Consider the following 12486-nt stretch of genomic DNA (forward strand, 5'->3'; position numbering starts at 1 on the left):
TCAGCTAATGAAGTGCAGTGTAGAATATTGTCTTCTTGAGTATTGGCTGTTTATAAATATTCTTCATCTCCCCAGATTCTTCAAGCTTATTTGGAAACAGCGGAGCAAAGACTTTTGGCTTTGGCAGCTCCTCCTTTGGAGAGCAGAAGCCTACAGGCACTTTCAGCTCTGGTGGTGGAAGTGTGGCCTCCCAAGGCTTTGGGTTCTCCACTCCAAACAAAGCAGGTACTTTGGGGAGCACCCACTAGGACAGCCCTCACTGTCTGGGAGATATTTGCTGTTCTGCACTGAGCTGTGCACAGCCTGGACTCGGTGCATGGACAAGAATTGTCTCTGAACAATAAATGAAAAATAATAAATGGCTGAGTGAGTGGAGCTTTAACTGGTGGGTCCAAGACTGAATTTTACTCTCTCTTATGCAGCATCCAGTACACCACTTCCTCAGGTGTTGATTCCAAAAATTCCCATTGCACTTTAAGAGCTGAGAGCTGTGTAATTTAGTTCTGGTCATATGTTCTGTAAAGTTAAGAGTACAGAACATGGAACTGAATACATTTTTCTTGTTTTAGATACTTCCTTGGAATATTATCTTACAAGCTTTGCTCTGGGTTTTGTAACCTCTTTTATCCCCATTTCACTACTTAAAATAGTGGAAAAAGGAAAGTGAAAAATGTTAATATACGTTGCTAAAGAGAGTGTTTGCTGACCAAAGCTTCAGCCCCTGGGATAAATGCTCTTAACTTCCTAGAGACAGAGGTAACAAAATATCTGATCTGCATTTAAATAATTCAGGCCTAGCATTTATTTTTTTTCCAGACCTTTTGTGTTTACAGCCAAACAGTATCCATTACCTTGGCATGGACTGGAATTTCACCCTGGGTATTAAAAGGTGCAGTGGTATCCCATCCTCATCCCTGGTCAAATAAAAGAGCAGGTGTCCTTCATGTTCTACAGTGAAACAGGCCAGTAATATCAGCAGATGAACATAGAAATAATCTGGGTAGAAATCCATTCAGAGCTGCAGGAGGCGGCTAACCCCTGAAAAGAAATTGCCAAGAGCAGAGATAAGTTCTCGGTTCCTGCAGGCAGTTCCACTGACCTGGCATTTAATCCTTTCATTTTAGTTTCCACCACTTAAACCAGAATTAAATCATACCCTACCTCCTGAATCTTTGCATCCTTGAATCCCTTAAAACCCAAGTTTGCATTACTCTCTGATCTTCAGAGATGGGGGAGACTTGCCAGTTGCAGTTTTCTTTCATGCATTCAGGCACTTCTCTTACCCATATCTCTTACAACAAAACACCCTGCAGATTGGAATTAATTCCATAAATTGATGTCCATATGATAGGATGCACACCCCATTACCTACCTGGAAAGCTGCTCTTTGTTTTCTCTCTCTGCCTTATCATTTATGTGATATTCCTGTCCCCTTTTTTGCCTCTGTTTTGCTCAGGTGGCTTCGGTGCTGCTCCAGTGTTTGGCAGCCCTCCCACTTTTGGGGGATCCCCTGGGTTTGGAGGGGTGCCAGCATTCGGTTCAGCCCCAACCTTTTCAAGCCCTCTGGGCTCAACGGGAGGCAAAGTGTTCGGCGAGGGGACGGCAGCAGCCAGCGCTGGAGGATTTGGGTAAGCCAGGGAAAGCAGCCTGCTTGCATGACAAGGTTCTGCTTGGTTACCTCTGCTTTGACATGAGGAATATGTTCTATCGTTGGCTGGTAAGCTCAAACTGTCCTTGGTTTGTTTAAAAGACAAAAATATTAAGGTATAAAACTAAAATTTGCACCCCAAAGAATGAGCGTGAGCATTGTAATGCTGGTAAATCCTGTGTTGAATCTTTAGCTTCAGAGATGTCAGCTTGTAACTGTGTGAGGAAATGCAGGGGTATTTTCTCTGTGTGCAAATCTAGGACTACAAACTATGCCTAGCAAAGAAAATAACAATTATTGTTATCTGTTACTCTGTCCAGACACTTTATCCTCTGGTTAGATTCGGGCTAGAGATGCTAATGAGAATTCAGGCTGTTCTCTCACCTGTGGGATGAGGCACTTGTAACAGTCTGAGCTCTTCATATTTATCCCTCCCTGATTGTTTTTACCTGTTCCTGTGTCCCCTAAGACTGTGCTTGGCACCAGAGCAGACAGCACATCATTCCTTGCTTTGTTCAGCAAATACAAAATTCCAAACCTTGCCAAGCAGCTTCTGCAGGAGGCAGCAAATGCAGTTCTTCAGCATTGTGCTGCAGTTACAGTCAGACTGAACAGAGCCAATTAAAAAGAGAAAAACTTCCAGTGAGGAGAGGAAACAGGATGTCTCCCCTATCTTGGTGTTTATAAATTTCACAAGTGTTTGTCTCTCTGTCTGGCTTCAGGAGGAACTGCCCTTATGTAAGGCTCAGGGGAGCATCCAGAAGTGTGACTTGTTCATTCCTGTGAGGTGTGGGCAGGTACCCCTGAGCTGGGGCAGGCTTCAGCCAGGTGCTCCTGCTGTCCAGAATGTGCAGCAGCTTGAGGAGTCCCTTTGGAAAGTGAAAATACAGGCAGCTTAATTAAATCTTAAAAGGAAGATGTGTTTGTAGGGATGACTTAGCTTAAATCAACTGCTGGTTTGTTCAGTTCCATCATCAAGCCACTGTGCTGCAGGATTTTGTACTGAGACTGGATCTGCTTAGTGACAACATGGAGAGCTTAAAGATAAAATGGGATTCAGAACAAGCAGCATGTTGATGGAAAAGAGGGCTTGCATAAGCAGTCTGCAGACTCAAGAAAGATAATTCAGTGACTTCACTTGTGGGAAGCTTTGACAATTTTTTCTCTACTAGAAAGGTACAGACTCAGTCTGATGTTTTCAGAGTTCCCTGATGATGTTGATTTTTAAAACTTTAAAAGAGTGTGCAAAATTCCGAGGCATCTTTACAAAAATCCAAATCTCACCACATAATGTTGAGCAATAGTTTAATTCTGTAGCATCTGTGCAGGACTTCCTTTTTGCCTTTCTCTTGAAGTGAAACTTTAAAAATCCCAATTCCAAAGAAGTTACTTGCAAGTACATGGTGTTGTATTAGCTCCCAGTTCCTGAGAATACTCTGCTGACTTAAATACATGTGATTCATACTGCTTCAATTCTGAAAAATGTGCATCACTCAATAAATTATGGGGGTATCAGAAATAGAAACCACTACACTTCTTCAGACCGTGCAGTTCCAACTGTTTGTGGGCAAATAATATTTTGCTTTTATAAACTAACCTCAAGTGCATCTCAGTTGTGTTTTGCACAGCAGCTTTACAAAAGACCTGAAAATCTGGGCAAGATAGGTTGATTAAATTGTTACCAGGCAATGACTGCATTTCATGTCTTTTATGTGTCTGGAAAAAAATCTGTCCATATTAAGCTGTTTCTTACTTAAACTGTGTGCAGCCTTTCCAACAGGCCTGAAGGGAGCAGTTTGAACCACAAGTTTTCTTGTCACTCTTTTCACCTCTTCCTTACACAAGGTAGACAGGATTTGTGTTGTAGCATGGTCCTGAGAGGATGGAGCACTCTGAAACCTCTTGTTCTGAACACATCACCCAGTCTTGCTTCTTTTTAAAATAAAAAATCTGTTCTGCTTTTCCTGAGAAAAGCACATTTGTGGTTCTGAGAGGTGAGAAGGCAGAGCAGGAGCAGAGATGCAGAGTCACTGAAGTGCCCCTGGTGTCTCTGCAGTCTGTGGAGGCAGTGTGCACACTTGGCAGTGTCTGGGGCAGCAGAGGTGATGTCCTTTGCCAGGTGAATTGCTTGTCACATTGCTACAAGGGCTGTCTTTTGTCTGCAGAGATAGCTTTTGATGTAGCTCTGTGTTTTGGGTGTTTTCAAGTCTCCTGGATGTGGATGGATGGAGAGGTGGGTTAACGTGCTGTCAGGTTGTGTTTGAAGTGAGAAATGACAGGAGTTTGTGTGAGGCACAGCCCTGTAGAGCTGGCACACTGTGACATGTCCAGCTCTGCTCAGGCTGTAGTTTAGGATTGTTGTGCATTTGCAGAGCTTTAGCAGAGCTTGTCATTTGGAAATCTGCATTTTGCCCAGTTTAAGTTAAATTTGAAGGTCGTTCTTTGAGAACATTTCTTCTATTCAGAATGGAAGGAAGGGCAGAGAAACACTGCATGTCATGGTCTCATTAGTGTGTCACACCAAGAGCTTTGTGCTGCCTGGTTGGACAGAGTGGGTGGAGAAAGGCACATTTTCTTATATAAAAGTGTTTCTCATTTCAGTCCCCAAAGGCAATTAGGGAAGTGATTAGTTAGAGTTGGTGGGGAGAAGTGCCAGGTTGGTGAAGATCTTCAGGGAAGCACTGGAACCTTGTGTAGTTCAAAATGGGCTGGGGGGAGAAAGGATTTGAGAAATCTGCACATTTCTGGGCAATGGGGAAGGTACCCTCTGAAATTTGAGAGTCTGGGTTCTGTATCTGGGCTCTGGTTTGTGCTCTGACTTTGAGCAGCTCACACCAATTCTGTGTTTGCTGCCCTGTTTGTGAAGCAAGGCTTTTGGTGACAACACACACACAGGGGTGAATTAAAATACTCCATTTGTTGGCTGGAGTTGGTATTTCCAAGCCCTTGAAAATATACCCTGTGTGTGAGCATGAACATATTTGCCTGGTGTGTGTTTAGAATGGGAGCTGAACAGACCTTGCTATGTACAATATTCTCCCAAAGCAAGAAATCTTTCCAAAATGAACAATTATTCATATCAACTGATCCCACCTTTTGATGTATCCTCATTTAAGGAGTGCACTGTTATCATGGGTATGGGGACAAACTTCCAGTGTAAGTGAGATGATGTTTGCAAACTGAGATTTTCTCTTTAAACCTGCAGGTTTGGTGGTACCAGTAACAACACGGCGTCGTTTGGCACCTTGGCAAACCAGAACACTCCCACCTTTGGCTCCCTGTCCCAGCAGGGCACAGGCTTTGGCACCCAGAGCAGTGGATTCTCAGCTTTTGGGACAGGTGGAGGAGGTAGGAGAGGCTAAAGTCACCATAACATCCCCATGTCTCTGGTTTTCCCTGGAAATTTGGTGGGAATTCTCAAAAATCTGCCTGGTGCTGTAGGGAAGGCACCATGTCCAGGAGGATAGAGGTGCAGGGTGAGGTACAGCACCTTCTCAGCCTTCAGCTCCTAATTCATGACTGATCTGCTGGCTGCAATGGCAGCACATCACTACTGCTCTGCACACCTCATCTGTTTACTGCTTTTCACCCCTTTTTGTGGAGTTGCTCTTTCTTCTCCAAGGAAAATACTGAGAAATAAGGAATATTTCTTCAGTACCCACTTGGGTATCTGTGCTGTAAGTGGTTAGTGTTAGAGGAATATGCACTGAAAAATTGAGCTGGAGCACCAACAGCCAAATGTTTTTGTGCTGCAGTTCAGTGAAGCCACAGTGATCCAGGCAGGGCCACGTTCCCTGGTGGCTGCCTGACACCAGGGGCCTGCATTAAGCACAAACCTCAAAAAAGCAGCTCAGGGAGAGAGGAGCAAAGCAGGCACATTGTCTGCTAATGAATGACCTGGCTGATGAGCAGTGAAAGCCAAGCTCTCTCAGGAGGCAGGCAAGTCACTTCTCTTGTAGATGGAGATTTGACTTTCATTGTTTGCCCATCGCTTTTTTCCTGGCCTAAGGCAGGAAAGAAATATTTTTCAATCTGTGTGTGGGAGGGGACATTTACTACAAATCCTAAGCATTCGTGTTCCCTTTTACCAACTGTTTTTCTATCTTGCTTTTCTTTCAGGGTTTGGTTTTGGATCACCTAACACGTAAGTACCATTTTGTGTCTTAACTCTTCCTTAAAAATAGGAATTGAATCAGAATAAAGAATGGAATGGTTTACAGGAGCAAACACTCAAAATAGCATTTAAATACTAGCTCTATTCCCATTTTGGTGATGCTGCAGAGGTCCCAGTCCAGGATGTGAGCTTTCCAGAGAGGTTTACCTGTCTCTTAAGAGAAAATTTCCACTTGGATCATGCTCCCTCTCCACCTCTCAGGGACATGATCTCTCTGCTCAAGCTGTGTCTGTGAATCAGGAGTCTGCTCCATTTATCAGGTTGAAACAAGGAATGAGATAAATTGGTACTTTGGTGGCTGAAGTGAGATGATGATTTACAGTTAAAGGTTAACTCTGTCATCTGCTCTGCCTCTGCCTGGCTGGATCCCTTCCAGCAAGTTTCCTAAACTTTGTTTCCCTGTCAGATGGAGAGAACATGGATCTCTGCAGATGGCAGGCTCTAGAATAAGCACAATTATATCTAGTCAGTGTGTGTTGCTGCAGGCTCAGGTAAAAGAGGCTGGAAATACTTGTGTGTTCTCATAAAAAGCTGCTGGTACTAGGGAGACTGCAGGTTTGATTGAGAGATCTGCTGAATTAATGCTGCCTGAGGGAGGCTCTAGCACTCACTGCTGTGGTTTTCTTTTTATCTTGCTCCACAGATCTTCCTCTGGATTTAGTGGATGGAGAAGCTAGGGACATCCTGAACTCTTCCTGTAGCTCCTGCATTCATGAGTCACCCACATGATTGATACCCAACCAGCTTTTCTTCTAAATACGAGTTCTCAGACTTTTTTTTTAAGAAAAAGATTTTGCTTATTTTTATGCAATACTTGCTCTTGCTCTATATTAAACTATTTTATCTGGCTTGATGTTTTCTGTGGTGGAAGGGTTTATTATCTCTCTGCATCAAGGGCTGGATGTGTGCTGAGCTCAGCTTTTTCTTGTCCATCCCTTGCCTACCCAAGGTAGAAGCTCCAGTTGGTTCCTGACATAAACCAGCACATTTTTCATTAATAGAATGCCTGATTATCCCAGGCTCTGAAGAAGGGACTGAGGTTTGCCCTGCTAATTTTAAGTCTAGGATGGGGCACATGCTTATCTCAGTGAAGTGCTGAAACTGAGTCATGTGTGAGCCAGAGGCTTGGTGGAGAAATAGGAAATTATCTGGGAAGAAGCTGGCAGCGTGCAGAGCACGTTCCCATGGCAGTAACATTCAGCAAAGAGGTGGGAAGTAAAAGCTCTCCTATTTTTACCTTTCTGTACATCTTACAGAACTCAAAAATTGGAACTCAGGTTCTGGGGAAAACTTCTGGCCCTGGAAGGAGACACATGACCTCCATCTAGAGCCATTAGTGATTTTGCCTTTTTTGGCTTTGGTTGTTGGATTCTACTGTTGGATACATTTTGTTTTCTAACAGAGATGAGATTTTGGTTTTTTTCCTGTAGCTTTTGGCTTTAGTCAGTTTCATTTGTGAAATTCTCATGTGTTTATACTTGAACATACTAAACAATTTTTTTTAAGAATGCCCCAAAGACTCCTGACCAAACACTTTTTGTATTTGATGCATCTGACCTCCATGAAACCTGCAAATGTTGCTCTGTGGATAACATGTTTGAAATAGCAGCTCCTGTATTAGCAAATTAGATGGGATTTTCTCCTTGGTCCTATTAGGATGTTTTGGGGAGTTCTGCATTTTCTGTTTTCAGCAGAAATATTATATTGTTTCTTTTTTTCTTTTCATATGATATGATGACAGGGGACATTTTCTGGTTTGGTGGACATGTGATCATTTTTGGGAATTGTAAATAATTGGTAACTTCTTGTTTTCATATCCATTATAAACTTATATTTTTCAACAGTTCCTGAAGAAATTGCTTTATTTTTTTTTCAAATCAGCCTAAAAATATTTTCCTAACTCTGTCCTTGCTGAGCCAGGTGTCCTTCCTGTCGCTGCACCTGGGAATGATGTTAGGCAGGTTTCCTTTAAAAATGAAGAGATGTGGGCAATGTTTTTAGCTGTGGAGAGGCTTTGCAAGGCCATGGGCTCCAAGGCTGTTCCATAAGCCCTGGATTTCACACCTGGTATGCCATGGGTGATGTTAGAGGCAGCACTTTTGGGATTTGGGTGGAACCTCCCAGTCCTTTGGGGGAACAGGGAGAGTTCTGGTGATCCAGGGACCACAGCACTGGGACAGAGAGAATACTCCAAACTGGCTGGTCTGGAGGTGAAGAAAAGCTGAAGATGGATTGAAGCATGCCCTTCCCTGTGTGTTCTCCTTGACAAGACAACATTTCTTAAGGCCTAGAGGTGACACTGCTGTTGTGCTTTCTTTCCTCTTTATAAATAGCAGCTGGCCCAAACCACTGACCTTAAATTCTTTGCATTAATCTCCCCTCACTGTGGCATGTGACACCTCCTCAGAGGCCATATCAGCTGTGCTCCCCCAGATAGCTCAGAAAAGCCTCTTGCTATGGAGAAGATTGGCTTGGTAAGAATGTGGTGTTGGCAGGCTGAGCCTTTTAGAGTTTCTCTTTTGGAATGATGGGAGCAGTTGGGGGTGTCCCTGCTCTGCTGCTTGGTACCTGTTTAACTCCTGTCCCTTCAGAACTACCCCAGACCCTGACTGAACATCCCTTTTCTTGCAATTATTCCCAAATCCTGGCTGAAACAGCCCAGCCCCCTGAACTATGTGCCCTTGAGAAAAGCAGGTGCTGCTCCCTGTTTCCATAGCAGCTGCTGGAGGAGCTGAGCAGCTCAGGCTGATCGTGACCAAGAGCCCACAGGAATCTGCACAAAACCCAGCAGAGTCTGCTCTGGAAAATCTGCATTTTCATTAGATGACTCAAGGAGTTGGTAAGTGTGTGTGTGTGGCAGTGGCTTGGTGGCTGCCAGAGGCTGTCACAGCTGTGTCACATTGCTAAAAGTGGCCTCTGGTGGTGGGGAACAATTCAAGGACCAGCCAGGTTTGGGGTCTCACTCAGTAGTTTGTCCATGCTGGTTAATCCTTGGGTAACCAGCACCTCTCACTCCACTGTTCTGGAGGAGCTTTGCCTTCTGTGCCTTTTTTTTTCCTGAGCAGAAATCTTCCAAGGCTTTTATCAAAGGCAAAATCTTAATTATGTCTAATGAAGGCACACACTTATTTTCCCCTCCCCTGAGAGCTCAGGGCAGTGGGAAGCCGAGTGCTGGAAGGGCTGTGCTGTGACAGAGCACAGGGCTGGTGTCACTGTGGTGGGCAGAGGGGAGCCTCAGGCACAAAAAGGATCTCCCCAAACCCATGGGGAGACCAAAGCAGGGATTTCTGCTTCCTTGAATGATAAAAGAGCAAAAAAGAAAAAAGCTTTTTTCTGGAAAAATAGGGCCAAACCATAGCTTTGTCACAGAGGTAGAAAAATTAATTGCTTAAATCTCATGTTTGAAGGGCTTTTGCCCTGCCATCCCCTCCCAGCTCAACAACAGCAGGACACCACTGGCATTTTTCTTCTGGTCACCTCCCCACTGTGGCACAGAAGGGCCAAGGGAATGATGTCCTTCCCTTCCCAGACAGAGGGATATGGCCAAGACCACATTTTGAAATATCAAGCCTTATACAGCAAAGCCTTTCAAACATGAGTTTTAAGTAATTAATTTTTCCACCTCTGTGACAAAGCTATGGTTTGGCCTTATTTTCCAGACAAAAGAAAGCTGATGTGTCCCTGACCAAAATCCTGGCAGTGGGAGGAACCAGACCATGGGAGGGAGCTGCTGGGGTGAGTCTCACAGAGGTGATGGAGGTTGGGAAGGTGCTGCAGAACATTCCCTTGCTGCAGATGCTGGAGCAGGGAGTGAGGCTGGGGAAGGGTGCAGGCAGGTGGTGGCTCCATGTCCTGCCAGCCCTTTGCCCAGCAATCAGGGCACTGCTCTCTGCCAGCATTCTGGAGCAGAGCTCCCTTCTCCCCTCAGCTGTGTATGTGCCCAGGCTCAGAGGCTGAAATGACATTTTATTTATCCCTTCTTAGTTTTCATGTGTCCCTGGTGCATTGCTTGCAGCATTGCTTACAAGGAAAAATAATCCTGCATGAGGCTTTGGCATGAGAGAGCCTGGGAGTGCCAGGGCAAGTTGTGTTCCTGGATAAATGTGTGCAGCCCCAGGGGCTGGGCAGAGGCAGCTGTGGCTCACAGGGATGAGCAGCCCTGGGTCAGCAGTGAGTCCATCCCTGTCCCCCCTCTCATAGCCATGAGGCTCTGGGGTCTGGCAGCCATGGAGAACAGGCACTCAGTGCTTTGCTTTAATTGGCATGGGGGTGTTTGCTCAAAGGTTGGACTCCATGACCTTGGAGGTCCTTTCCAACCTTTGTGCCTCCATGGCTCTTCCTCTCCCAGGGATGAGCTTGGATGTGAGAACACATCTTCCAGCTCTGCACACCCACACGTGTCCGTGGGCTCAGCTCCCCAGGGGCTCTGTGGTCACTCTCAGCATATTCCTCACCTCACCCCATCTGCAGCTCCCAGTAGGTCACAGAGCTCCTCCTCTCCAGTGTGAGTCTGTCCCCTGCTGCAGAGCCAGGATTTCTCCTTTCTGCCCTTATCTCATGCGGGCTCTGTGCTGCCAGGGCCTGTCTGGGACTCCTGTGTTCCCTGATAGGAGATAAGCTCGAGTGCTGGGGCTGCACTGCTCTGCCCCAGCCTGGGCTGCAGTTCTGCCTCCTCACAGCCCCATCCCAGCAGGGACAGAGGCAGTGAGCCCCCCTGCACCAGTGCTGCACTCAGGGCTCCTCACAGGACCTCTCTGCAGGTGCACAGGTGAAAGGGAAACGTGGGACAACCCCAAAGTCGTGAATCGTGGTTGAGTCAGAGCTGGCTCTCCAGTGCTGCTCTCCTGGGTTTGGGCTCTTCACAGAATCATGGAATGGTTTGGGGGAGAAGAGACCTTAAAGCCCATCTCATTCCACCCCCTTCCACACCTCCCACTATCCCAGATTGCTCCAAGCTCCATCCAACCTGGCTTTGGACACTTCAGGGATTGGACACCCTGTGCCAGGCTCTCACCACCCTCACAGGGAAATCCTTTTTCCAGGACTCTACAACCAAAAGCTTTGTGGGGACCAATTTACAAAAGCTACTAAAGGTAGCCCTGAGAATCTCAGTGCAGGTTGTTTCAGGAGCTGTTACAATTATGTGTCAATTCATGGCACTGTATTTTTATTTTATTTTTCATAGGTGCTTCTTCAGGGCATTGCTAAAAATGTTTTGCTTTAAAACTTGAAAACGTGAAGGAATGAAAGGAGTATTTGCAGCTGCTGCACATTAACAGCTTAAGGAGATGTGAGAGAAGAAATAGGGAACAAAACCTGATTTGCATCAGCAGAGGAAAGTCCCTGCAGAGTTTCAAGAAAGAACTGTGGAGGTCAGAGGGCTTCTTCAAATGAAGGAATTGTTGCCTCAGTCTGCTTAAAACTGAGGTTAGAAAATCACAAAACCAAGGGAGAAAACTCGTAGAAAGGCAAAGTTTGAGATGTGCTGCAGTCAAGGATTGGTGTTAGCTGAGGCACCAGAGCAGAGCTCCAGCCTCACCCGGGCTGTGCTGGGCTCAGCAGCTCATGGTCTTCCCTGTGCCCTCCTCATCCCCCACAGGGGCTTTTCCAGCCTCCCTGTGCAGGGAGAAGTGTCCAGGAGCTGTTGGCTTTTCCAGGATCTCACCAAAGCAGCTGTGAGTTGGCTGTGTCCCCTCCCCACCCCTCCCTCCCTCCCTCCAAAACTGGGACATCTAAATTTAAGCTGCTATCAACAGATGAGGCTGGAGTGTTTCCACTGTGGCAAGGAATCCCACTCAGAATCTGTCCTCTCCCCTGCTCCAGCTCCATCCCTGCACATTCCTTCCTTTGAGCTGGGAGTTTCCTTCCTCCTCCTCCCCACCTGCACTTGTTTGTGTCACTGCCACAGCACTGATACCCAGCAGGTCTTTGCTCTGCTGCTTTTTTGGAGAAGTTTGGATGCTGCTTTGCCAGCTGAATCAGAGACCAGCAAAACTTCTCACAGACCAAACAAATGTGCAAAGGAGAAAGCTGTGTCTTGCTTGGGCAGAGCCGGTGGGATGGATGGGAGCCTGCAGTGGGGTCAGGCTGTGGCAGGAGGAGCTGGAGCACGAAGATGCCAGTGGGTTTAAGAGATCAGCAGTGCAGCTGTCCTGGCTGCTTGGCCAAGCACCCCCTGCTCTCCAAAACTCAGCACTTTCCTTTACTGGAAAGCAAACAAAACCTAAATGTGAAAATTTTCGGGGGCAGGCAGGGAATAACGGAATAAGTACAGGTGGTGTTTGAAAACCACACAGACTGCAGCATCTTCCAACCTCTCCCCTGCCCAGGGCTCTGCGCTGCTGCCTCTCTCCAGATGTGATATTTTCAGTGAACATCTGCGCGGGGTTTTGCTAAATAAGCCAGTGGTGTCAGGAAACCGAAGCGTGCGGAAGTTCAGCGCTGCCTGCACCGACCAGCCCGGCTGCCCCCAATGCACAGCAGGCTGGTGATGAAAAATGCAGGATGTTGGCTGGTGCTGTTCACCAGAAACCTCCTGGCTCTGTCTACTGCAGCCCAAGAGCTGACACAGAGAGAGAATTGATGGTAAATAGGATATTCCAAACGTGAGCGCAGAGCTATTTGTTTAAAAACAGCCACCGCCCAAACAACTCCAGGCAGACGC

At 46.3% G+C, this 12486-nt stretch overlaps 1 protein-coding gene across 1 annotated transcript in view; it reads left to right on the forward strand.

Moving 5' to 3' along the window:
* NUP214 (nucleoporin 214) overlaps positions 1–7668 on the forward strand; it is a 37856-nt gene extending 30188 nt beyond the window's left edge. The window contains exons 32-36 of the mRNA XM_059486598.1: positions 76–225; positions 1457–1628; positions 4854–4996; positions 5768–5792; positions 6466–7668. Coding sequence (XP_059342581.1) covers positions 76–225; positions 1457–1628; positions 4854–4996; positions 5768–5792; positions 6466–6499 — 524 coding nt within the window. The 3' untranslated portion in view covers positions 6500–7668. The remainder of the gene's footprint in view (positions 1–75; positions 226–1456; positions 1629–4853; positions 4997–5767; positions 5793–6465) is intronic.
* Positions 7669–12486: the final 4818 nt, after the last annotated feature.

Source organism: Ammospiza nelsoni, chromosome 20 (assembly GCF_027579445.1).
Source record: "Ammospiza nelsoni isolate bAmmNel1 chromosome 20, bAmmNel1.pri, whole genome shotgun sequence".
NCBI lineage: Eukaryota > Metazoa > Chordata > Aves > Passeriformes > Passerellidae > Ammospiza > Ammospiza nelsoni.